The 26,101-nt window shown below is 38.5% G+C and overlaps 1 protein-coding gene across 2 annotated transcripts in view; it reads left to right on the forward strand.

Moving 5' to 3' along the window:
- The window catches only part of LOC119795955 (unconventional myosin-XVIIIb-like), a 125,330-nt gene that overhangs the window by 30,655 nt on the left and 68,574 nt on the right, over positions 1-26,101 (forward strand). For both annotated transcript variants that reach the window (XM_038304217.1, XM_038304218.1), the window contains exons 14-29: positions 432-624; positions 3,000-3,080; positions 7,059-7,179; positions 7,280-7,427; positions 9,908-10,091; positions 11,392-11,542; positions 14,189-14,298; positions 14,372-14,437; positions 14,522-14,650; positions 16,033-16,176; positions 20,516-20,605; positions 20,678-20,797; positions 20,893-20,998; positions 21,299-21,423; positions 21,509-21,663; positions 21,859-21,982. In XM_038304217.1, the coding sequence (XP_038160145.1) occupies positions 432-624; positions 3,000-3,080; positions 7,059-7,179; positions 7,280-7,427; positions 9,908-10,091; positions 11,392-11,542; positions 14,189-14,298; positions 14,372-14,437; positions 14,522-14,650; positions 16,033-16,176; positions 20,516-20,605; positions 20,678-20,797; positions 20,893-20,998; positions 21,299-21,423; positions 21,509-21,663; positions 21,859-21,982 (2,047 nt within the window). The remainder of the gene's footprint in view (positions 1-431; positions 625-2,999; positions 3,081-7,058; positions 7,180-7,279; positions 7,428-9,907; positions 10,092-11,391; positions 11,543-14,188; positions 14,299-14,371; positions 14,438-14,521; positions 14,651-16,032; positions 16,177-20,515; positions 20,606-20,677; positions 20,798-20,892; positions 20,999-21,298; positions 21,424-21,508; positions 21,664-21,858; positions 21,983-26,101) is intronic.

Below are 26,101 nucleotides of genomic sequence, written 5' to 3' on the forward strand. Positions count from 1 at the left end.
TGCTCAAATCAAGTAAAAATACACTGAAAAAAAATCTTTGTTTATGCACTGCAGTTTGACAAGCAGAATAGATAAATTACAGAGTAATCCTAGAGGGAATACAGAGTTGTACACGTATGTACTTTAATCTGGAAGCTTAAACCCATTTAAAAATAAATCCTTACCTTAATTCAATTCAATTAAATTCAGTTTATTTATTTCTGCAGAGTGGGAGAATAGAGATAGAATGAAGCAGAATGATGAAAAAGGGGTCCCTATGTCCTCCAGCAGTCTAAGCCTATAGCAGCATAACTACCCTGAACCACTCTTCTGAAGTTTCAAGCCTACAATAATTTATTAACATTTTATTCATACACATTGTATATTTCTTATGGGGGGTTGTAAGGTAAATGGCCTTACAACTTGCTGTGTTTTTGCAAACCCCTGAGCAGAGCACTGAGCAGTGAGCAGCTGGCGCTGGCCTCTGTGATGGTGGTGGACACGCCAGGCCTGAGGAACCCCAGACACTGTGCAGAAGAGCGAGGAGCCTGCTGGTCCGAGCTGTGTCACAACTACCTGCAAGAGCGGCTGCTGGAGCATTACCACACACACACCTTCATACACTCACTGGAGAGATACGCACAGGTAAGATAGAGCAACACCACTCATTGTTCTAGTACAGTTTTATAGAATAATCTAAATGTATGATAATTTATTGCATTATGTGATAGGTTTACACGTAAAGTCATACATGCACTGGAATAAATTGAAATCTAGACAAGTAATTTTTTCTTAAAATAAGTGTATTTGTTCTGGATTGAGGAGGTAAAAGAGACGTTTTGCCAGTGGAACAAGACAATTTACATTTGAAATGTGAAAACACAATTGCATTGTCTTATTTCACATGCGTTATCTAATTATCTTATTTTAAAAGTTAAAATACTGATGCCAATGGCAATCTCATTTACCTACTCAAATTAAGGGTAAATACACTTGATTTAGTCATTTTTACTTATTTGTAGATCGTTTTTCCAGAGTACAATTGAAACTATAAGAATTTTCCTCGATTTGAGGAGGTAAGACAGTTTATACGGCAAAAACGATCAACAATAAGTAAACATTTCTTAAATTAAGCGTATTTACCCTTAATTTGAGTAGGTACAGAAGATGATTTTCCAATGAAATTAGTAATTTTACTCTTAAAATAAGATAATTAGATAGTATGCACTTAAAATAAAAAAATGCTTTTTTTTCTTATAGCTAGATGTCTCATTTACCTCCTCATTCAAGAAAAAATTCACTTATTTTAAGAAAAAAAATACTTTAGATTTTAATTTTTCCTAGTGTACCAAAGGAATAAGATGATTTACATTTTATAATAAGGAAAACACAACTCCATCATCTTGTTTCAGCTGCTTAATATCAAATTGTCATATTTTATTAGCAAAAACACTCCTTCCATTGGCAGATCATCTTATTTACCTGCTGAAATTAAGGCTAAATACACTTTTTAAAAACTTTTTTTTTTCAGTTTTTATCAGCTTTTGTAGTTTGTTTGCGAACCTGAAAAAAAAAAAACAAAAACAAAAAAACAGCTACAGCTGCAAACCCTGTTAAGGAATATCTCCACTTTTTGAACATTCTTGATTTAACCAGAGAATTTAGCTGAGATCATAAAAGAGACCTGACCGTGGTAGCAGACATGCAGTAATGGATAATAAAACCTAGGGTATATACACTGCAAAAACAGATCTAAAAGTAAATAAAGATTTCCTAAAATAAGTATATTTTCCCTCAATGTAAAATGATTAGATATTATGTAACCAAGATAATTAATGCAGTTGTTTTTTTTATTTTATTCATATGTCAAACATCTTATTTGAGTGGCAAATTGTCTTGTCTGTACCTGTCAAGTAAAAATAATTTCCTGAATTTTTTAGTTTTGCAGTTTATCATATTAAAAACAAATAATAACAGGAAAAAATTGATTCCAGCATTAATATTACTACAGATTGAACCCTTAATAAAAACAGAGAAACCTTCCACCTTCACTGCATCCTGTATAACATCCTTAAACTCCATCAAGGGAATAAATGCTTGTCATTTAAGAGGTCTTAAAGATTTTTGCATGATAGAAGGTTAATGTAATACTAAAATCTGTTTGAACACAGAGGTAGTTATTGGAGCAAACTAGTTCAATTTACCCAGCAATGCTTTATAGATTAATATAAACCCCTGAAATGAGGAACACCTAATGATGTCCAACCAACCAAAAGAGAGCACTGCACTGCAAAAACAGATCTAGAAACAATCAAAGAAATATCTTAGAATAAATGTTTTTCCTTCTATTTTGAGCTGGTAATTAGGATTATCTGCCAATAAATTAATATTTTTTGCTGTAAAATATAATAACTAGATATTAAAAACAGGAAACAAGATAATGGATTTTTTTGTTTTCATTTGGTTTATTTTAAATGTAAATCATCTTATTGTATTGGCAAATTGCTCATAATTTCCTACTTAGATTAAAATCCTTGCAGTTGGGGGAGTTTTTAAGTCTTGCCAAAAATTCTAATTTAAATTTAGAGTGCAAGAAGTTATTTAAACATATAAGATTATTGAATTATTCTGTTCTTTAAAAAGGTTATGTATGAAATAACTGAAATACCCAGACTAGATTTTCTGACTCTTCATGAATGACACTGAGAACTTTTCCCCCTTTCCTCCTCATCTGATCCTCAACCACAAAACTTGATCTGAAAATAAGTTCAAGTTTCCTAAAATAAGTGTATTCCCATTGGAGCGTCTGCCAATGGGAGAAATATTTTTGGCCTTAAAAAAAAAACTAGATATTGGAATAGTTTTTCTTTTTTTAAACTAAATCCATGTTATTCCATTTACAAACTGTGTTGTAGAATTTACCTGGGTAACGGACAGCTTAAGCATAAATCGATGACTAAACCTTGTAAAACTGTAGATCACAATGCTATGACACAGGTGCTCTGTGTATTTTGATGCAGGAGAGGATTAATGTGGAATTTGAGTGCCCTGAGAGCAGCTCTTCAGAAGTTGTCTCCGCCATCGATCAGTCGCCCCCGCAGGTATGATAAGCCAGGTGGTTTCTTCTACTGGCTGTGAAAGGAAGTTACGTTCAGAGACAAATTATCATTTTCACATTTTTCTTTAACAAAAAGATGATGAGGTGCATTTTGTAAAATGTATTTCCTGATGTGTTTAAATGTGTTGTTGACATGATATTGATTTAATGTAATTTTGCATTAAAGTCATGCCGCATGACATTACAGGTGGTTCTGAGTTATTAGGAATCAAAAAGGCTTATTTTTAACACAAATATCCAATATTTAGTAGATCCACAGCAGCAGCCTCTGATTATTTCCAGTAAAAACTCATTAGTGCATGCTGACATCAGAGGGACCCTTGGTGCTAGATTAGTGCTTTATGTGAAAGCACTTACTTAGGTCAAGAGAGGAACCCAGACCAACCTGAAAAAGAAAAATCCCAGACCAATTAGCAGACATCAGTATTAGGCGTAAAGGTTTCTGGCTACTCATGTTTCTGTTTTGTTTTTTTGTTTTTTATTCTTCTAAAACCTGCCATGTACTACGAAGTGTTAGGGCCAGGCTAGAGTTTTTTGTTCTTCTATTTCAAGAATAAAGTCATACATTTCCGAGAATAAAGTCATAAGATTACTAGAATAAAGTCGTAACATTACAAGAATAAAGTCATAAAATTACGAGAATAAAGTCGTAAACTGCAAGAAAACAGTCGTAAAATTACGAGAATAAAGTCATAAAATTACGAGAATAAAGTCGTAACATTACAAGAATAAAGTCGTAACATTACAAGAATAAAGTTGTGACATTACAAGAATAAAGTCCTAAAATTACGAGAAACAAGTTGTATTTTATGGCAACTCTTACAAGAAGCACTTTCTTCCACAAAATGGGGAATGTAAAGTATCATGTGAAGTTATACATTGGCATCGATTTTAAAAAATAAGGAAACCTTTTAGCACCAGCTTCAAACTGGGCAGAAGGTCAAAGTGGATTCAGGTTGCTGATTGGTGGAGCTGGTCGGTCGTCATCTGCTGGTCAGAGTTTGAAGCTTTGTTTCTGAAACCAGTTGTGGTATGATGACTTCATTCTCGTAATATTATGACTTTATTCTCGCAATGTTACGACTTTATGCTTGTAATATTACAACTTTATTCTCGTAATGTTTATGACTTTATTCTCGTAATATTAAAACTTTATTCTCGTAATATTACAACTTTATTCTCGCAATGTTTATGACTTTATTCTCGTAATATTACAACCTTATTCTCGTAATATTACAACTTTATTCTCGTAATGTTCCGACTTTATTCTCGTAATATTACAACTTTATTCTCGCAATGTTTATGACTTTATTCTCGTAATATTACAACCTTATTCTCGTAATATTACAACTTTATTCTCGTAATGTTCGGACTTTATTCTCGTAATATTACAACTTTATTCTCGCAATGTTTATGACTTTATTCTCGTAATATTACAACCTTATTCTCGTAATATTACAACTTTATTCTCGTAATGTTCTGACTTTATTCTCGTAATATTACAACCTTATTCTCGTAATATTACAACTTTATTCTCGTAATGTTCCGACTTTATTCTCGTAATATTACAACTTTATTCTCGCAATGTTTATGACTTTATTCTCGTAATGTTACAACCTAATTCTCGTAATATTACAACTTTATTCTCGTAATGTTTATGACTTTATTCTCGTAATATTACAACCTTATTCTCATAATGTTACAACTTTATGCTCGTAATGTTCCGACTTTATTCTCGTAATATTACAACTTTATTCTCGCAATGTTTATTACTTTATTCTCGTAATATTACAACCTTATTCTCGTAATATTACAACTTTATTCTCGTAATATTACAACTTTATTCTCGTAATGTTCAGACTTTATTCTCGTAATATTACAACTTTATTCTCGCAATGTTTATGACTTTATTCTCGTAATATTACAACCTTATTCTCGTAATATTACAACTTTATTCTCGTAATGTTCTGACTTTATTCTCGTAATATTACAACCTTATTCTCGTAATATTACAACTTTATTCTCGTAATGTTCCGACTTTATTCTCGTAATATTACAACTTTATTCTAGCAATGTTTATGACTTTATTCTCGTAATGTTACAACCTTATTCTCGTAATATTACAACTTTATTCTCGTAATGTTTATGACTTTATTCTCGTAATATTACAACCTTATTCTCATAATGTTACAACTTTATGCTCGTAATGTTTATGACTTTATTCTTGTAATATTACAACTTTATGCTCATAATATTACAACTTTATTCTCGTAATGTTTATGACTTTATTCTCGTAATATTACAACCTTATTCTCGTAATATTACAACTTTATTCTCGTAATGTTTATTACTTTATTTTCGTAATATTACAACTTTATGCTCATAATATTACAACTTTATGCTCGTAATGTTACAACTTTATGCTCATAATATTACAACCTCATTCTCATAATGTTACAACTTTATGCTCGTAATGTTTATGACTTTATTCTCGTAATATTACAACTTTATGCTCATAATATTACAACTTTATGCTCGTAATGTTACAACTTTATGCTCATAATATTACAACTTTATTCTCGTAATGTTACTACTTTATTCTCGTAATGTTTATGACTTTATTCAAATAATATTACAATTTTATTCTTGTAATCCTTTTTTCTTTAAAATATTTATTTATTTATTGAATATATTTATTCTTGAAATAAGAAGAAAAAAACTCTCTGGCCCGGCCCTGATTGTAGCCATGAATATAAAGAGTTGCAGAAATGTTTTGGGGTCATGGGGGGGGGGGGGGGGGGGGGGGGGGGGGTGGTATTTTATAATGGAGATGAATGGAAACATTCATGATTGTTCAAACATCTAGTCTGAGGTTGGATTATGCGGTTGAACCATCGGCAAGTTTAAGCTCAGTAGAAGTTAGTGATGCTGGGGATTATAGAGGCAGCACAGAACCATCCGCTAACAGGAACGCAGCAGCGCAGCAAGAAAACACGGCCTGCTACCTCTGATAAAGTTTAACTAGCTGTTAGTTTATAAATATAAATTAATTTATAATACTTTAAATGAACATGAAAAGAGCTATCCTATTATAATGAAGTTAGGCTCTGCCATGGTATTACAGAAGCTAATGACCATTAGCATTGCATCATCATCTGGAACAGCAGCGATCGAGTATCTAAGCTCCACATCTGCCTCCAGTTCTTTTCTGAATATTTTTATTATAGTATTTTATATAGTATTATGAATATTTTATAGTAGTTTATATCTTCTAAATTCTCCTGCTTACATAAATACACGTGTCCTCTATTTATGAACATGTTCATTTAATGTTTAAATCCATTAGCAAACAAGCTAACATAGAATAACCTTACAATTAATATCAACAGTTGATAAATCCCTCAAATTGTAATTTAATATAATGACTTATTAAATTATGAGAAAAGCTGTCTGTTTTTTTTTTCTTTGGTGAAAGCAATATCCTTCTGTAGAAAATGTTACTTTATCTCATAATTATGACATATCATGTGGCAGTTTTTAGTGGTGGAAATTAGCTTCCAGGAAAGCTAAAGTTCATAATATTCCCTGAATCAAATAGCTCTACAGAGATAAATGGGTATCAGTAGCTAAAAGTAGCCAATCAGTTGGGTCTGAAAATGTCTTCCAATGTGCTTCACCTCTGAGGAACGCCTTTCAATCGCTTATCTTTTTACTCATCGGTTTTCATTACAGCAAAGATCGTTTTCATCTCTCCGACCGTTAGAAAATTTAAAACTAGACAAAATTTCCTTTGATTACTTCCAAAAGGAGTTAAAGTACCTCCAGTGGTACTTGTGTCATTAAGGACTGCTTCCATCTCTGTTTAGGTCCAAATGTGAATGAAAGTTCAGTGAGAGCGAGGAATAATATGACTGAATCAGAGTAAGATTTACATAAAAAGGTTTGGGTTTGTGTGATCTAGGTCCGGGCAGCAGATGTAGACCCCCGAGGTCTCCTGTGGGTTCTGGATGAGGAGATGATGACACCGGCCTCCTGTGAAGGTGCCGCCCTTGAGAGGGTCTGTCAGTATTACAGCAACACAGGTAAATATGAGAGGAAGAGGCAGATAGCCAGAGAGGATCACTTAGTCTCCAATGGGAGGGAGAGCTGTGTTGCATAATTCAGGTGTGTGTGTCCTTGCAGTGCGTCAGTGTGAGCAGCCTCTTCAGTGCGAGGTGAACCACCTGACTGGCTGTGACCCTGTCCGGTATGACCTGACGGGATGGTTCGGTCGGATCCAGAACAACCCATCTGCTCTTAATGCCATTACTCTGCTTCAAAATTCCACCATGTGAGTTTGGAAACCTGAACTTAACTCTTATATTTGCCTGTAGTTTTTTTGTAGTCTATAAGCATAAAACCCAAAACAGGTGGAAAAATGCCGCCAAGTTCACTTACTAGACAGTATTTACCTATTGTCTGTGAGGAACCTAAAACGTGTCTTTTACTGACTATGTTACTTTAATATAATCACTTAAGGCCTTAAAGGAAAAGTTTGGTCGTCAGCAAGGAATAACAAATGGGCCATTATTTATACCTAAAACTAATATGTTTGCAATGATTTAATGAATTTAACGTTAATCAGTAAAAAAATAAAAGCAATAATTTTCGTTGCAATCACTGAGTCTGGGAGCGGCCATTTTTACCCACATATACAGTAGCAACACCTCACTCCGGACATCTTCCGGCAGTGACGTCACGGTGCGGTAAGCCTGGCGCCATTCTCCTCGCTTTACAAGCAAAATCAATGGGAACTACTAGACACATCTGCAATCAACAACTTTGAAGATTTCCAGAGGACTTCACCATTGAAATTCACCAGAGCTAGAGTTAAACTGACAATGCCCACGTGCATGGCAGCTGGATGTTGGAATACATCAGGTAAAAGTAAGAAAGAAAGAGTAATTTCACCTTTCCGATTCCTGATTTTCCACAGTCGGGATCTTCGTTGGATTCCCAACTTAAAGAGGGAGGATTTGCCATCAAACTTCTGGGCCGAGAAAAAAATCATATGTAGCCACATTTGGAAAATGTCAGGCTCGAAACCTTTGACCCAATATTCAAACAGACAGAACCGAATGAGTTCAAACAGTCTTTATTAATAAACAACATGCGGCTGCTCGTCAGCTGAAGCGGATAAACCGGATCCTCTGTAGAAACGGAAACTCAGGTCAGTGACTAGAATAAGGGCTGATAACGACTAAGAGCAATAGTCACTGACCTGGTTCAGAGTTCAGTCCGACCACAGAGGGATGTGATGCTTCTTAGAAGGAGATTATCCTCCGCTTGTGACGGGCGCCGCCCCCAGAGCTCTGGGTGAGGAGCGGAGCTGATGCCAATGACAATCAGAGAGCCGATGAGGAACAGAAAAGGGAATCCAAGCCGAGGTCAGAAAATCATTCCAGGTTCCGTAAGCCAGTAGAATCCAGGGATCAGTCCAGAACAGATCAGACTAATAGTGCAGACAGGGGCAAAGAAAAACTCGGGATCCACAAGACAGAAAAAAGTCTGAATCCAATAATCAGAATAATAATCAAAACACTAGTTACTCTCACCAAACAGCTCGAATAATCTGGCACTGGTAGCTGGAAAACAAAAAGTATATATAGGAGCTGAAAACAGGTGGATCAGATATGATAAGAAAACAGGCAGAGCTAAACAAGTGGATGCAATGAGCAATCAAGCCAGCCACCAGTGCCTGGACCATGACAGAAGAAGAATGTTTTCAAGATGACTTGGATAATAGCGCGTTGTTACAAACACCAGATAAAGCAATGGGACTTGATCAACAGCCGATACCGCACCATGACGTCACAAACCAGTAGGTGGCAGTAGTGTTCTTTGACAAACATGGATGCCTCCAGTAAAGCACATTCAAATGAAAATTACTCTGAATTAAAAACACTGATCATTTATTGATCAGTATTTGATAATTTGATACATAAAGTATTTTCAGAAGTTTGAATTCTGAATATGACCAGACTTTTCTTTTAATATATAGCAGAAATTTTGCACATTTATTAATAAAATGTCAAAGGGGTATGGGGGGGATGGTAATTTAAGAAGGGGATGATTTTTAAGGTTGTTTTAAGAATCCCCCCCAACTCGTGTGCTGCTTCTGTGTCAATTTCATTGGTAATGTTCCGCAAACATTTGATCCTTTGATCTTTTTTTTTTAATTATGCTTATTAGGTACTTTGAACATTTATAAAAAGAAAGAAAGAACAAGGAAGAGAAAAGAAAAGAAACAACAACAGGACAAAACATATACAGCAGTGATACAGAAAAAACCCCCAGAGGCATGTGCATAAATGACAGCAAACACTTGACAAAAGCAACCAATTTATGCATAAACTTGATATACATATATACATATATATTATTCGGATTCACATTATTGGTCTTCTAATTTTAAAATATGGAAGTATTTGAGAGTACGTTCCCATCTTTTTTTTAAAGCGTAGAATTTTCCATTCAGACAGTACCTTAATCTTTCTGATACAATAAGTTCAATACAATAAGAAAGTACATTTTTCCATAGCTGGATTGAATGATTTTCTAGCCGACATCAATAGGAATTGCAGAGTCTCTTTGTGAGTATCCAGATGACTGGCTATGCACCCAAGGAGGCACAGGGCTGGGCTAGGGACTATATGTAATTTTTACTCTTGTCTATCGTCTCACTATATAGCCAGCTTAGATATATCATTTTGGATCAAAGCACTCGTTGCTCTGTCACGTTTGATGAGGAGTTTCTCTCTGCCTTCTCAGAGGTGTGGTGAAGACTATGTTCACACCAAGAATCTCCCTGCCCCCTCTGTGTCGAGGCCTGGGCGGGTTGGAGGGCGGCAGTCAGCGGGCTCTACAGCGGAACGGCACCATCCGGAAAACCTTCAGTGGTGGGATGGCAGCAATACGTAGACACTCCCAGTGTATAGCTGTGAAGCTTCAAGCAGTGAGTTTGTACGGAACAGGATTAGGGCCACTGAAACAATAAAAAAATTTAACTGATTTTAAATTTTATTTCAGTTTGATCTGGGGAAAAAGGTCAGAATTCTGACTTTAATCTCAGAATTCTGACTTTAATCTCAGAATTCTAATTTTAATCTCAGAATGCTGACTTTAATCTCAGAATTCTGACTTTAATCTCAAAATTCTGACTTTAATCTCAGAATTCTAATATTAATCTCAGAATGCTGACTTTAATCTCAGAATTCTGACTTTAATCTCAAAATTCTGACTTTAATCTCAGAATTCTAATTTTAATCTCAGAATGCTGACTTTAATCTCAGAATTCTGACTTTAATCTCAAAATTCTGACTTTAATCTCAGAATTCTAATTTTAATCTCAGAATGCTGACTTTAATCTCAGAATTCTGACTTTAATCTCAGAATTCTAATTTTAATCTCAGAATGCTGACTTTAATCTCAGAATTCTGACTTTAATCTCAGAATTCTGACTTTAATCTCAGAATTCTAATTTTAATCTCAGAATGCTGACTTTAATCTCAGAATTCTAATTTTAATCTCAGAATGCTGACTTTAATCTCAGAATTCTGACTTTAATCTCAGAATTCTGACTTTAATCTCAGAATTCTAATTTGAATCTCAGAATGTTGACTTTGATCTCAGAATTTTAATTTTAATTTCAGAATTCTGACTTTAATCTCGGAATTCTAATTTTAATCTCAGAATGTTGACTTTCATCTCAGAATTTTAATTTTAATTTCAGCATTCTGACTTTAATCTCAGAATTCTAATTTTAATCTCAGAATTTTGGATCTTAATCTTAAAGGGCAACATGAAGGAAGAGATGTGAAACACTCAGCCTCAGTGACAAAGATGTGAGTTGTTCTGGAGGGCCAGTAACACATTGGTGGAAAATGAAGGAATTAGGCGACTTTTTACGTGCCCGAGGGGTCCCTGGTGATGCTATTTCATTAATGGAAGAGCAGAAGATGATTAAAACAGGAGAGCTAGTCTCTAAAACAGACATGGCTACGGCTTAATGTTAACGTTTGCTGTCAGAATACAGTCAGAATTCTGAGATTAAAGTTAGAATTCTGAGATTAAAGTCAAAGTCAAAATTCTGACTTTTTTCCCATATTAAACTGAAATAATATTCAAAGATAAGTTAACTTTTTTTTATTTTATTCAGTGGCCCTAATCCTTCTACGTAAGTTTGACATTACTGCCAAAATGTTGACTTGTCAGAAAGCATGATACCATCTCATTGTTTGGATCTTTGCCTATAGGATGCTCTGGTGAACCTGATTCGTCGAGCTAGGCCAGTGTTCCTGCAGTGTGTGGATGCAAAACCAAACGGCGGCACCTTTGATGTCCCAGCCCTTAGAGCTCAGCTGCACAGCACTCACATCCTGTCGGCCCTTCAGCTCTACCGCACAGGTTTGTGTGTAGGGCTTTTGTAACCAACACCGTCAGTTAACAGGATCAACAATGGACCAAACTTATAATTCAATTCAGTTTATTTATGGCACAACATATAAAGCACTTTACAGAGAAAATGTAAACAAATATTCCAGTGAGATTAGCGCAAAGTTTCTATCTAAGGAAAACCAGCTGATGGCTTCCAGTCATCAACTTTGCAGAACACGCTCCTCCTGGATGAGCATGTAGCAACAGTAGACTAGTTCTGTTGGTTGTTTATTTTCTCTTTCTGTTTCTGTCCAAAGGATATCTTTCCTTTTAACTGCTTTTCTTTTTTCTGTCTCTCTGTCAGGTTCGGCATTATCGGTCACATGTATATTCTGTAACAAAATTATAAATAAAGTAGTTTTGGGTAATCAAGGGACGGGGTGGGGGGCGTCTAACCAACAAAGCCTTCATTGGCAAAGCAAATTTGTTAAGTATGGCACAGTACTCAGATTTCAGTTCTGCTGCCATAATACTGAACAGGACAAAAACAAAAATCAGAAGACTGTTGCGTGCATTGCATAGCATGCATGTAGTGACAGTGGAGAGCAAAAACTCCCTTTTAACAGGAAGAAACATCCAGCGGAACCAAGCTCAAGGCTGATTTATACTCAGAAACCAGGTCGTCTGCATGTGTCACAGTTAACACAGATATGCCCCTGCCTCTTCCTCAGACACTCTTTTGCGCCTCTCCAAAATTGCAGTTACCGCAGACAGGAGGCCTCTGATTGGTCAAATCTACATCCGCTCTACACTATACGTATTTCCTGTTTCGTACCTTCCTGGCTTGTTTGGTTTGTATGACCGCCATTAAGGAAAATGACTTGTGAAATTGGACCAGCTAGAAGAGCGAGGTGCGCGAGAACGCTGGGACCCTTCTTCCACCTGGATCCCCGCTCTTTTTTTAACCTCATGTCCCTCAGTTTTCGCACAACTTGCCCCTTGCGTTTTTCCACTCCCTAACCGCCTCCGCCGTACCTCAAATTTTAGCTGAAATTGTTTAGAACACTCTATCAGCAAAAGACAACAAAGTCTTGAAATCAGGAAAGCTACATGTCTTGGTTGGAAAAGATTTTTTGCAGACTGTGTGTGTGTGGGGGGGACGGGGGTTTGTTGGTAATGGATGTTTTTAGGTAAAAAGACTTTCTTTAACACACATAATTCTCTTAAGCCTGACAGCAATTCAAAGGTTTTGGAGCTAATTTTATGATTTGATTTCCATAAACGTTCCGTGAAATGATATCACTCGGATCTAGGCTTGGGTCATGTTCACATTTAAACCGATACGGTACCAATGCCTGGTATCTGGGAATCGGTGCTGTTGTAGCTGCAGATCACAGCTCCGCAGTGAGATGCGCTACTCGGACTCGTCTATCCGAAAGCCAAACCAGTAGAAGAGTAATATAAAGCTTACTACAGTGAAATGTGCTGCCTTGGCAATTTGTGCAATTTTGTGCTGAAAGCCCTAAAAAGAGAAGGCGGCATGCTTCTGTGTTTTCATCTGAGAGGAAGAAGAAGATCCTTTTTTGCACACTGAGCGATTTGCCCACGAACACCATATGACGGCCAGCTGACTTTCAAACTTGTTTGATTTTCTCCTGACCTCACGATTCCTGATGAGGAGGTTGTTGTGAAGCTGATCCCCCCTCATAACCCCCTGCACGCTACACGACGCACGATCAGGCTGAAAGTCGGCCCGATTGGTTATTTGATTATCGTACGACTGAAAAGTCAGCCCGAATAGGGCAAAAAAAGTCGCAGTGTATGCCTTGCTTTAGGCGAAAAAGCCCACTCTGACTTTCTGGAAGTCGCACTGTTCCTGCAGGAACAATAAAACCAGCATGGGATTCTTTATGGTTAGAAATGAATACATCTGAAATGCTTTTCAGGTGGCTCGGTTGTTTCCCAAAGAACTGTCCGCCGGTACTTGCTCAAAATCGTAGATCCTCAATGAGTACAGCTGACGGTTCAAGATAATTTAAAACGACCAGGTCCCAACTTCATGCAGCATGAATATTCACATGAGAAACTAAAACAAAACAGAATCTGTATTAATAGAGCTGTTGACAGATTTTCGCGTATGGTCATAAGGCTGCATGCTTACTCCACAAGTAGTAATCCAAGGGTTTTAGCTGCGTACTTTGTTGATGAAGTGAAAAATAGGAGCTCCGCCTATCAGGTCAGACCTCGGTACAGAGAACTGGTCACTGGATCAGGTGCAAATATTCTAAAGAAGTAATCATGAACACCGGTTTTCTGAGAGATGCTACATTACTGGCTCAAGTAATCATAACTAAATACTGTATATAGATAAAATCTTGTAATTATGAGATAAGCTTTCTGATTTTTTTTTATTTTTTATTTATTAGGCCTGTGTGAAATGTGGCCCCTGAGCTGGAATCATCTAATGAGGTCTTCAGCTGCTGCAGTAGCTCCATGCTTTGAAATTCAGTGTAGTTTTCACCAGGGTGGCTTCAGATTATTTTTTATCATTAAAAAAATCTGGAATAATTTTATACAGAAATTTCACACAAAAAAACAGCTTCTGAACTAATCAAATATGCCGCGGTTAGAATGCTTATAAAGCCCATATTTCCCAGCTTCTCTTTTTGTTTGCAGGTTATCCAGAACACATGACACTCAGTGATTTCAGGTGCTATTTTCAAGCTTTATCTCCTCCCATTATGAAGCGTTATGCCTCCATATTTGTCAGCCACGACGAAAGAAAGGTAGGAGTACAAGTCGCCAGAGTTCTCTGTTAGAAAAAAGATCATAAACTCACTTTATTATTATTTTTTTTAGGCAGTGGAGGAGCTGCTGGTCGAGCTGGACATAGATAAAAAGAGCATCGTAGTTGGTGCCAGCAGGGTGAGAGCATGTTTGGAATAAACCAGCCAGTAAAAACAGGGATCAGTGAATGATTCAACAATGTTTTTCTCTGCTGGGTCTCAGGTTTTCATGAAGCGAGGTGTGTTACAATACCTGGAGCAGCAGAGGGATCAGCAGGTCACTGGGTGGCTGGTTTACCTCCAGGCCGCCTGTAAAGGACATCTGGGACGTCAGATGTACCGCAAGCTCAAGGTGAGTTACTTCAGTCTCAATCTCTGTGTCACAACACAGCCAATTAGAATTTTTTCACCAACATTTATATACCGGTAGTTATAAACATGTTCTGAAGCAAAATTTTTACCAAAAGTGTGTATGCCTAATTAAATACTTAATTAGTGCTAAATACTAATTAAATACTACAAGTGGTAATATTTAAATACCTGCACATAAACTATACTATTCAATTCAGTTTATATATATACAGTAGCACCAATTCACAACATGTCATCTTAAGGCACTTTACAGTTCAACCAGATCGTACAGTCAAATCGATTCTAAATTTTCTATCTGAGGAAAACCAGTTGATTGCATCGACTCATTGAACTGAAGGCAACATGCTTGTATGCCAAACATGCTTGTAGCAATAGTGGAAACTAAATCTATAAATAAAGGTGTTGATGGCAGCAACATAGCTGGTATTTCTCTTCAGGATGGAGTAACAGATGAACAGGAACAGACCAGATGAAGCTACTATGAGAAAAAGCAGAGAGAGCAGAACGTTAGAGATTGAACTAACAGATTCTGCAGAGTGGAAGAATAGAGATAGAATGAAGCAGAACAATGAAAAAAGGGTCCCTATGTCCTCCAGCAGTCTAAGTCTATAGCAGCAGAACTATAGAGATAGCTCAGGATAACCTGAGCCACTCTAACTATAAGCTTTATCAAAAAGGAAAGTTTTAAGCCTAGCCTTAAAAGTAGACAGGGTGTCTGCCTCACGGACTAAAACTGGGAGTTGGTTCCACAGGAGACGAGCCTGATAACTAAAAGATCTGCCTCCCATTCTACTTTTAGAAATTCTATGAACAACTAGCTCTTTCAGTTTCTACCTAAAGAAATTCTAATTCAATCATCATACTGTTTTTCTGTCTCCTTTTTCTTTACGATCATACAAGCCAATGCTTGGGTCATTTTCACTTGTTCTAGGCCCACTGAGAAAATAGAAAACAAGATATCAATGTTTCTATCTGTATATAGATAATATACACCTAGTCCTATGAATATGTCTGCTTTTGGACAGAGTGCCATGATAATATTATGAACAACAGCAGGGTGCTCTGGGTGCTAGGTTGCAAAGGTCCTTCTAGCAGCCTAGCACCTATGTCACCTAAGTGATGTCTCAGACACCGGTCAGTTGCTGCCCTCCTCTGTCGCTCTGTCTCAGAGTCTTGCACCGTGTCGAGCAACCGAAGGTATCCCAGTTACCCCAGTACTTCAGTTTCATTGGATCCACCCTTAAACACATCAGAGAAGATAATCTTTTGCTTCACTGCCACACTGTGGTCCTTACTGTTACTGCAGCCATAATTACTAATTAGAAAATTTAAAAATTTTGATTATATTATATGTCTTTTCAGGTACAACAGATGGCGGTAAGATGTCTGCAGAGGAACCTACGGGTTTTGAACACTGTATCCAAGTGGAGCTGGTGGAAACTTTTCTGCAGGGTACGTCCTTTGCTTGATGTCAACATGGAAAACGAAAGACTCAGAGCCAAGGAGGTAAGTCCAATCGGACATTTTCAGTTCAATGTACTTTTAAGAGTTTTTACACAAAACTTTAGTCATCATCTTAGTCTTCCAGGTCATAATCATTCCAAAAAAGGTTAAAAATCAATCCACTGGACTTTGTTTCCAAGTTTGAAGACGTTTCGCTTCCCATCCAGGAAGCTTTTTCAATTAAAAATGTCAGAAATAGCGTTGAGCCAGTGGACCAATAACAAAGCCTTTTGTTGGCTTAGAAAACATGCAGATTGAACCGGACGAACAGGTCCACCCCTTAGGAATGGGGGTCGTTTGGGTTGTTTGTTAGCCTGCAATACCTGATACCTGTCTTTGTCTCGTAAAGCGGGGTCGTTAGAGGGAATATTTGTCTCGGCTAAACAGGGAGGTGCTTTGGTCTGGTCTGGGGCTGTGATGATAGCGGGAAGGAATCAACTCTATCTCTGCATTGTAGGTTTTTGAAAGCTAAAATCTGAGTCTACCCCCTCTGTTTAAGGTTGGTTTTTCTTTCTTAACATACACTCACCAGCCACTTTATTAGGTACACCTGTCCAACTGCTCGTTAACACTTAATTTCTAAGCAGCCAATCACATGGCGGCAACTCAGTGCATTTAGGCATGTAGACATGGTCAAGACAATCTCCTGCAGTTCAAACCGAGCATCAGTATGGGGAAGAAAGGTGATTTGAGTGACTTTGAACGTGGCATGATTGTTGGTGCCAGAAGGGCTGGTCTGAGTATTTCAGAAACTGCTGATCTACTGGGATTTTCATGCAAAACCATCTCTAGGGTTTACAGAGAATGGTCCGAAAAAGAAAAAACATCCAGTGAGCGCCAGTTCTGTGGGCGGAAATGCCTTGTTGATGCCAGAGGTCAGAGGAGAATGGCCAGACTGGTTCGAGCTGATAGAAGAGCAACAGTGACTCAAATAACCACCCGTTACAACCAAGGTGGGCAGAAGAGCATCTCTGAACGCACAGTACGTCGAACTTTGAGGCAGATGGGCTACAGCAGCAGAAGACCACACCGGGTGCCACTCCTTTCAGCTAAGAACAGGAAACTGAGGCTACAATTTGCACAAGCTCATCGAAATTGGACAATAGAAGATTGGAAAAACGTTGCCTGGTCTGATGAGTCTCGATTTCTGCTGCGACATTCGGATGGTAGGGTCAGAATTTGGCGTCTACAACATGAAAGCATGGATCCATCCTGCCTTGTATCAACGGTTCAGGCTGGTGGTGGTGGTGTCATGGTGTGGGGAATATTTTCTTGGCACTCTTTGGGCCCCTTGGTACCAATTGAGCATCGTTGCGACGCCACAGCCTACCTGAGTATTGTTGCTGACCATGTCCATCCCTTTATGACCACAATGTACCCAACTTCTGATGGCTACTTTCAGCAGGATAATGCGCCATGTCATAAAGCTGGACTCATCTCAGACTGGTTTCTTGAACATGACAATGAGTTCACTGTACTCAAATGGCCTCCACAGTCACCAGATCTCAATCCAATAGAGCATCTTTGGGATGTGGTGGAACGGGAGATTCGCATCATGGATGTGCAGCTGACAAATCTGCGGCAACTGTGTGATGCTATCATGTCAATATGGACCAAACACCCTGAGAAATGCTTCCAGCACCTTGTTGAATCTATGCCACGAAGAATTGAGGCAGTTCTGAAGGCAAAGGGGGGTCCAACCCGTTACTAGCATGGGGTACCTAATAAAGTGGCCGGTGAGTGTAGATGGCTTCCTCCACACCCCTTTCAAACCACCTGTCTTCTTTGTCTAAAATCTGAACATTCATTTCCCCAAAACAACAAAAGAATGTCCCTTGTCCATAAGGTGTAGCAGAGTCTTGTCCAGAGAAGGTCGCTCTTCTGTGTTGGGCCATCAACTTTGGAGAAGTTGTTTGGTTTTGACCTCAGAGCATTCCCCACTGCATTGAACTGCATACACCACTCCGCTCATTTTAGGTTTGGGGGTTATGTCTTTAGGATGCACTAGTCTCTGTTTAAGGATCTTGTTTTGTCTGAAATGTACTGGGATTTTGCATTTATCCCAGACTGTCTAAAGTTTTTTAGAGTTTCAATTAATTCAACTGGCAGCAACAGAATCAACCTACAGTGTAAAGTCACTACTTTGAGTAATACAAGATGGCAAAAAATTATAAAAATTATACTTTTATATTTTTCTCATTTGTGATAAAATTGTTATATTAGTAAGACACAATCTCATAAATGAAGTTAGTTTAGTTTCCTTTCCACTTTAAAGTGGTGAGCAATGACTGCTCCACTTAATAGGGTGATGAGTAGTCAGACATTCATCAATTCAGCAAAGTACCATTTTGGATGTGGTTAGATGAAAGAATAGCTTTACGGCCAAGTTAAAAGCTGACAGAAGCTTTGAATTGAGGAGGTAAGTGAGACACTACAACACCACTGCTTGTAGCGACAGGGGAGAGGAAAACTAAATTTTAACAGGAAGAAAACCTAAAGCAGAACCAGGCTCAGTGTGAGCGGCCATCTGCTGAGGCCGACTGGGATTCAAGGAGACAGAAGCAGAGATAGAAAAAGAAGCAGAGATAGCACATACATTAAGGCTACGTTCACACAGCAGCCTGAAGTGACCCAGATCAATTTTATTTGCCTATATGCAACCTGTATCTGATCTTTTCATGGCGGTCTAAACAACAGATCCGATTTTTCCAATGCAACCCAGGCCACTTGGCTATGTGATCCTGAATCTGATAGAAATCTGATCTTTTGAAATGCGGCCTGTGTCTGAAAAGCCAGGTCGCATTCATCTAACCTGTACGCCATTAAAACAAGCATGGCCAACGATAATACTGAGGGAAGTCTTTATTTTTAAACATCTTGAAAAGATTGAATTTTAAAGGTTAAGAAAGATGGCTAGATGCTCCAACACTACCACCCATGTTTACTTCCGTAAACACAGAGTACGCTTGCTTTGTGTCCTCTACTGCGCATGCTAGACACTTAATCTCAATGAATGCAGTTCACACAGGAGACCACATACAAGTCACATATATTTGGAAATGTGAACGTCGATGCTAAAAAAATGTACATAACAAAAAAAAAAAAATCGGAATCGAGCATTAAGGCCTGCAGTGTGAACGCTGCACAAGTTACAGTCAGAGAAATGGAACTACAGTGTAAAACAGGCCAAATGCAAACATCTCTAAACAAAGGTGTTGATGGCAGCAGCAATGCAGATATTTCTCCCCAGGATGGAGTCACAGCCAAACAGGAACAGACCAGATGAAGCTGCTATGAGACAAAGCAGAGAGAGCTGAACGTTAGAGATTGAACTAAGATTCTGCAGAGTTGGAGAATAGAGATAGAATGAAGCAGAACAATGAAAAAAGGGGTCCCTATGTCCTCCAGCAGTCTAAGCCTATAGCAGCATAACTATAGAGATAGCTCAGGATAACCTGAGCCACTCTAACTATAAGCTTTATCAAAAAGGAAAGTTTTAAGCCTAGTCTTAAAAGTAGACAGGGTGTCTGCCTCACGGACTAAAACTGGTAGTTGGTTCCACAGGAGAGGAGCCTGATAACTAAAAGATCTGCCTCCCATTCTACTTTTAGAAATTTTAGGAACTACTAGTAAACCTGCAGATTGAGAGCGAAGTGCTCTGTTAGGAACATAAGGAACAATCAGATCTCTGATATCAGATGGAGCTTGGCCATTTAAGGCTTTATATGTGAGAAGGAGGATTTTAAATTCTATCCTGGATTTAAAAGGAAGCCAATGAAGAGAAGCCAGGATAGGAGAGATATGATCTCTCTTTTTCATTTTCATCACAATGGTACGTTTCTGTAAGTGTCACTGCCATAATTCCAATAAAGGCTTTTCCATCTGAGGAGGGGTGTCAATATACGGTGACTGGGCATTAATCGTTGAATATTTTCAAAAATAGTTTGAAAAAAGCTGAATTCATTAAAGGTATTCTAGAGATAAAGAATCTTTGTGCATTTTCACTTTGAGAGTTAGTTGAATATTAGTCCATCCTGAGTCAGGCTCAAAATCAGCATCAGATAAGAAAACAAAGCAAAAAAATTTAAGGAAATTTGCATGGTGAGATTTTATGTCACAACAATGATCGCAACTATCTAAAAAGACACGAACATTTACCCTGAATGTAATGAGTTTAAAACATTTAAGAAAAAAAAAAGTTGCTTAATTTGAAGGAAAGAAGAGTAATGAGCTGCAGCTGCGTAAGCCAAAAATAAAGCAACAGTTCATCCAGAAAATTTTTCCGATTCGCTACAAGTGATGCTTCCTGTCTCTGAAAAGCTTCTCCTTCCTTTTCCTAAAGGATGAGGTGTCAGCTCTGAGGCGGCGCCTGGAGAAGTCTGAGAAGGAGAGAAATGAGCTGAGGCAGGCAACAGACAGCCTGGAGACCAAGGTTTGGGAAGCAGCACACCTTCTCCCCCCCTCTACACACCCACAATGCTATAACTATGATCTGTATGTGTAGGTTACGGCTGTGACATCCGAGCTAAGCGATGAGCGTTTCCGTGGAGATGCGGTGGGCCAGGCTCTGGATGTGGAGAGGGCGGAGAGACTTCGACTCAGCAGGGAGAACAAAGACCTGCTGGTTGGCCTGCTAATCGAACCAACACTCACTGTGGTGATAACTTTTAATTTCTGCTGTTTACTTTGACTAAAAATTCAATTTCTGACTTCCCCAAGGCTCGGCTGGACCAGTTTAAAGTTACCATGGAAACCCTGGAGAAGCAGCTTGAGGAGGAGAAGCAGAAAGCTCAAGCTGCTGCAAATCAGAGAGGAGCTGCAACAGGTGTGGGGGATTTATTGCTGCCGAGACGGAAAACAAAATGATCAGAAAAAAAAAACAAAACACTGAAGTTTGGTTGCTTTAAAAGACAAAAACGTTCGGACATTTCTGCATAGTGCAAAGGAATCTAAAACAAACCTTAGGTTTTACTGCAGGAAGTTTTTTCCTGCAGCTACTTCAAGTTTGTTGATGGAGGGTTTGTGACCTGCCCTCTGCAACACCTGAGAGAACAAAAGCTTTAATGAACTAAGACTCAAGACATCTCAGGCTGACAAATTAAGACCCGTGTGTCCCATCATTCAGAGGGTGAACTCACCACGCAGCTGGAGTGCTGCCAGACGGAGGTAGAGTTCGTCCGCAGGCGACTGAAGCAGACGGAGGAGAAGCTGGAGACGGAGAGGCAGACCAGGCAACAGCTCGACGCCAAGGTGAGAAAGGACACGCCGACGTGCACAGCAGCGCTGAAAGCAGATTAACTCTCCCACACGTGTGTAATGGTGTGAATGTGCGCAGGTCGCAGCACTGCAGGCCCAGCTGGAGCAGTCTCGGAGGAGCATGTTGGAGCTGAAACGTCACTGCCGCCGGGTGACCTCTGACCTTCAGGATGCTAGAGTGCTCAGCGATGCCCTGCAGAGCCGCATGCATGAACTGGAGCGCAAACAGAGAAGGTTCCCCTTCCCTTTACTATTTTATCTTCATCCTGCTAATAAAATAAAGATATCGCCTTCATCATCATCATCATCTCTAGTTGACTAATGAACAACAATGCCAGTGTTAATGACAGTGTTTCCTACTAATAATGCTTCCCTTCCAGCAAACTCCCTTGCTGCCTGTTATTGGTGTGCTTCTCTGTGTTGTTGCAGGTTTGATAATGAGCTGGCTCAGGCTTTAGAGGAAGCCAATAACACCAGAGAGCAAAAGGAAAAAGTCTTACAAGAGAATTCAGCTCTGGGGACTGAAGTATTCAACCTGCGGCGCAGCCTACAGGTGTGTTTGTGTAATGTTTTTGTTCTCACAACACCAACCTGTCCTACATGTCGTCAAACCCCAAACATTGACGAGATTATGTGACTTTTTATTTAGCAGTAAGTAAATATGGAGGGAATGAGGGCAGTGTGGTGTCACTACCCGATCCGTCCCGGAGGCACGATCCGTTCTGCGTAGGCGCCATCAGCTCATTTGTGCATCCCGATATACATCCGGGTTATCCTCGATTTTATTTGTTAAATATACCTAAATGACGCTTTCCCTCCTCCAAATTAGTAAATTAACTACAATATAATGTGTTAAAGGTTAATAATGTATTTCCTGAGAAAATAAATGTCTAAAAACCTTTATTGTATCAGTCTTCTCTGCCCGATCTGCACCGGAAATGGGAAACTACGCTACTTCCTGTGGCTAACTGTTTCGGCTTTGGAAATATGTTTTTTGAGTTTTCCTTACATGTTAACATTATGTTATATAGTGCGTAATCTAAAGAGAGAAACAACTAAAATGCAGATAAACATGGTTTAATCATATTTTGCCGGACTGCTCTGAGCATGCCTGATGAAGACGTCAGAGAAGCGGTTTAACGAAGAAAATGTAAAAAGCATAAAAATTGTCTCACAAGAGTCACAAAACATTTTTTACAGATGTGTATTAGTATTCTTTAGTGAGTTAAGGATAGAAATAAGTAGGTTTAGTATCATAATTACATTATTTATGGACACCCAGATGTAAATCTATTCGGGCATGCGCAGAAATAATCGTGCCTTCTGGTTGGATCGGGTAGTGACATGCGGTGTAGGTACCTGATCTGGTCATCATACGACAACTCCTCTTGGACAAACTGTATTGCACCCATTTTTTAAGGATCAAATCTCTTTTGGAGTCTCAACATATTATTACCTTTATTTGCTATTATTTTACATTTCATTGGTGATCTAAAGTAGCCGAAAGTAGAAAACAATCATTGTCAGTCTTGAAGGAAAGTGCTGCTTTCTAGGACTGAGCTCTTCCATTTAACAAGGTTTATTCTTTTTTATGAAGATTTATTTTTATTAATTCCTAGAGTTCTAAAAAAAGACTTTTGTAGACAGAGAAAAAAACAGTCATTCTACTTGTAGAAAGCGAATGGTTGTTGTTGATACAAATTCAAAAGTAGTGGAGGTTACTATGGCTAACTGACCGAGCTAAAAGAGGCCACTGAGCACAGTTAGCCACAGCGCTACCCAGCTCTCCCCCTTTATATCAAGGTCTAAAACTTACTTTGTTCACCATGAACAGATTTTTTTTCAGTTTTGTTATCCATCAGTTAAACTTTATCAGTCATTAGACACGATAACGCCACAGATGCTCCCGACTCTGCACACGGACACTGTGTGATGTCATTATCGTTGTCTGGGCAACCACAATTTTAGTTTTACATCATGTGGCAATGTTCAGCCAATCATGAAGCGTAACGCCACTGGCATGAAGCAGGACCCAAGCAGATCTGGTAGCTACAGCGGCGTAGTGGTTAGGGCATTGGATTTGGAATCCTTAGGTTCTGAGTTCAAAGCCCCACTCTGAGTCCCTGGAAAACGACCCTTAACCCCACACTGCTCCCCGGGCGCCGCATGATGGCAGCCCATGCTCACCATGGCGATGGGTTCAATGCAGAGAGTGAATTTCGTTGCTCTGTACTTGTGACCGTGTAACGACAATAAAAGCTGGAATTTTGTTCCACTATTGTTGCAAAAAGAAAATGTCCGACAAATGAAAATCTGAGGGAAAAAAAAATACAGGAATGAAACTTTGAAAAACTTCTTATTTAAAAATAGTTTTCAAGAGTAACTTAACTGTTTTTTTTCTTCTATATTTTTTTCAATTGTATTTTTTCAAGCTTAATTTTGTTTTTTTATGGATTAAATAATTTTTTGTTCAATTGTCTCTTCTTCAGATTGAGTTTTAATTATTTAATTCTTTAGATTTATGTTTTTTGGATCTCATTATCCTCACTCCCAAAACAAACTTCTCTTCTTGACTAATAAAATATTGTTGCTAACATACAGACCGATAGTAACACACAGAGGAAAGCCCGCCCCCAGAAGTGAAGAGAAGTGACCTCTTTAAACTCAAATTGAAAATGAGAAATTTGAAATAAATTAATAATTAGAAAAATAAAATTAAAAATAACATTTGAAACAATACAATTTAGGAAAAGCGGTAAAGTTTCTCTCAGAAACGCTGGCATACGCTGAACATTCTATGTATTTTTTTTTATTTTGATCGTATGCATAGAGTATTCATAACAAGTCCAGTACTCATGTCCAACAACAGCCTAACTTATGCATAATGCATGACTGCCTAATGCTCATGAAATTATGCATTATGTGTTACGCATTAGAAGTTAAAGCTGCTCCCCTCAGGTGTGTCGAGCAGTGATGCGCCCGGAGGCGTCCGGTCTGCTTATAAAGATTGTCACAATTTGGCTAAGGTTAGTTGACCCAAAAGCAGAGGCAGGGAGGCAGAAATGAATCTCTTGTGGATTTAATAATGAGTTAGCAGAAAACAGAGGCAGGTTATCCAAAAATCCAAAAGGAAAACAAAGTCCAAACAAACATGAAACCAGGAGTCCAAAAAACCAAAAATCAAAACATGAAAACTAGTCTAAACGTACCAGAAACCATGGAGACATCAGGGGAATCACAATCATAAGGAGTAAGGCTCAGAGAGACGGAGTTGGAGCAAGTTTGACGGTGTTAGACGAGGACCCAGCAAAGGGGAACTGAAGAGAGAGGGCTTTTAAAGGAGACTGAGACAAAGAGGGCTAATGAGGAAACTGGGAGCAGGTGTGCACAGAACAAGAGAGGGAAAGAGCTAGCGAAGAAGGAGAACATAAGAGGGCAGCAGAGAGCAACAAATATAAACCTGAAAGACTGGAAATAACACAATGTTAAATTTCTAGGAATATAAAACATTGAGAAAAGAAAACTAAACACTCAAAAGAAAACATAACAGAACCCAGACTAGGACAGTAACTAGAAAAAAACAAAAAAACACAGCAAAATAAAACCACTAACACTAGAAAACAAGGAGTAAAGCAAGACTGAATACTATAACAGAAACAGAAACCTGACAAAGGTTTCTTTGATCGCTGTATTAACCTAGCTGCTGTTTACCGCCCGCCAAAAAAAATATATATATATATATATATATAGAAAAGGAATAAATAAAAAGAAGGAAAGAAGGTTTGCAGTGGCAGCAGATTCAGCTTCATGTCTTGTAGAAAGTTTCTTGGCCATGGGTGTGAACGCAGGAAGGATCCATCACTCTCACCTTCTGGCTCACCCTATGACGGGGATAAAGTCTGGAGGATAACTTTTTTTTTTTTATTGCACAATACTCCTTTCAAATATTTATACTTTCATTTTTTTTTTAATGAAATTTGCTACATCATTTGGTTAGGTCCACCAATACGGTGTCTTTGATAATTTGGATAATCTTCCTTTAGAGAAATGAAGATTAAGGGGAAATTAAATCTGGAGGCTCTTATCAGCTTCACCTGAACCACCTGCGAGGGCCCTCATTCAGCTCCAGCCAATCACCTCGGTGCAGCACCTTCTCTCCAAAGCCAATCATCTTTCAAGATCTCTTTCATTTAGCTCTTGGCCTAGCTTCTTTCTCCCTCATTCTTAGTCCAACTCACCCTTTGGCTTATTCCACCACCAGTGTCCAGGCCGTGGAGGAAGACTATTTTAATGCTAGGTTTCTCATCCAAGCGAATGCTTATTTACAGCATTGAAGTCTTTTGCCATGGCCCGAGCGCCGAAGACCTTATTTCATTTATGTCTCTATTAGGGGTGTAAATAATAATCGTTTTGTATCGATGCATCGATCCAAAAGCCGACGATCCGATGCATCGACACGTCCGCAAGATAATCGATTCATGTTTTTTTTCCCTCCGGTCTATTTTTATCCATTTGCTCCTGGGCGTAATTCTCCCTCCCGTGCTGCGGTGCCGCTAAACCTATTTTGCCCTCCTACCGCGCTTCCTGGTTATACTCTTACAGCATTTTGTTGCAGCAAGCTTCACACAGACATTTTTAAATTATGCTCAGTATTGAAGTGTGGTCTGTGCTA

Source organism: Cyprinodon tularosa, unplaced genomic scaffold (assembly GCF_016077235.1).
Source record: "Cyprinodon tularosa strain WSP-4 unplaced genomic scaffold, ASM1607723v1 ctg529, whole genome shotgun sequence".
Taxonomy (NCBI): Eukaryota; Metazoa; Chordata; class Actinopteri; order Cyprinodontiformes; family Cyprinodontidae; genus Cyprinodon; species Cyprinodon tularosa.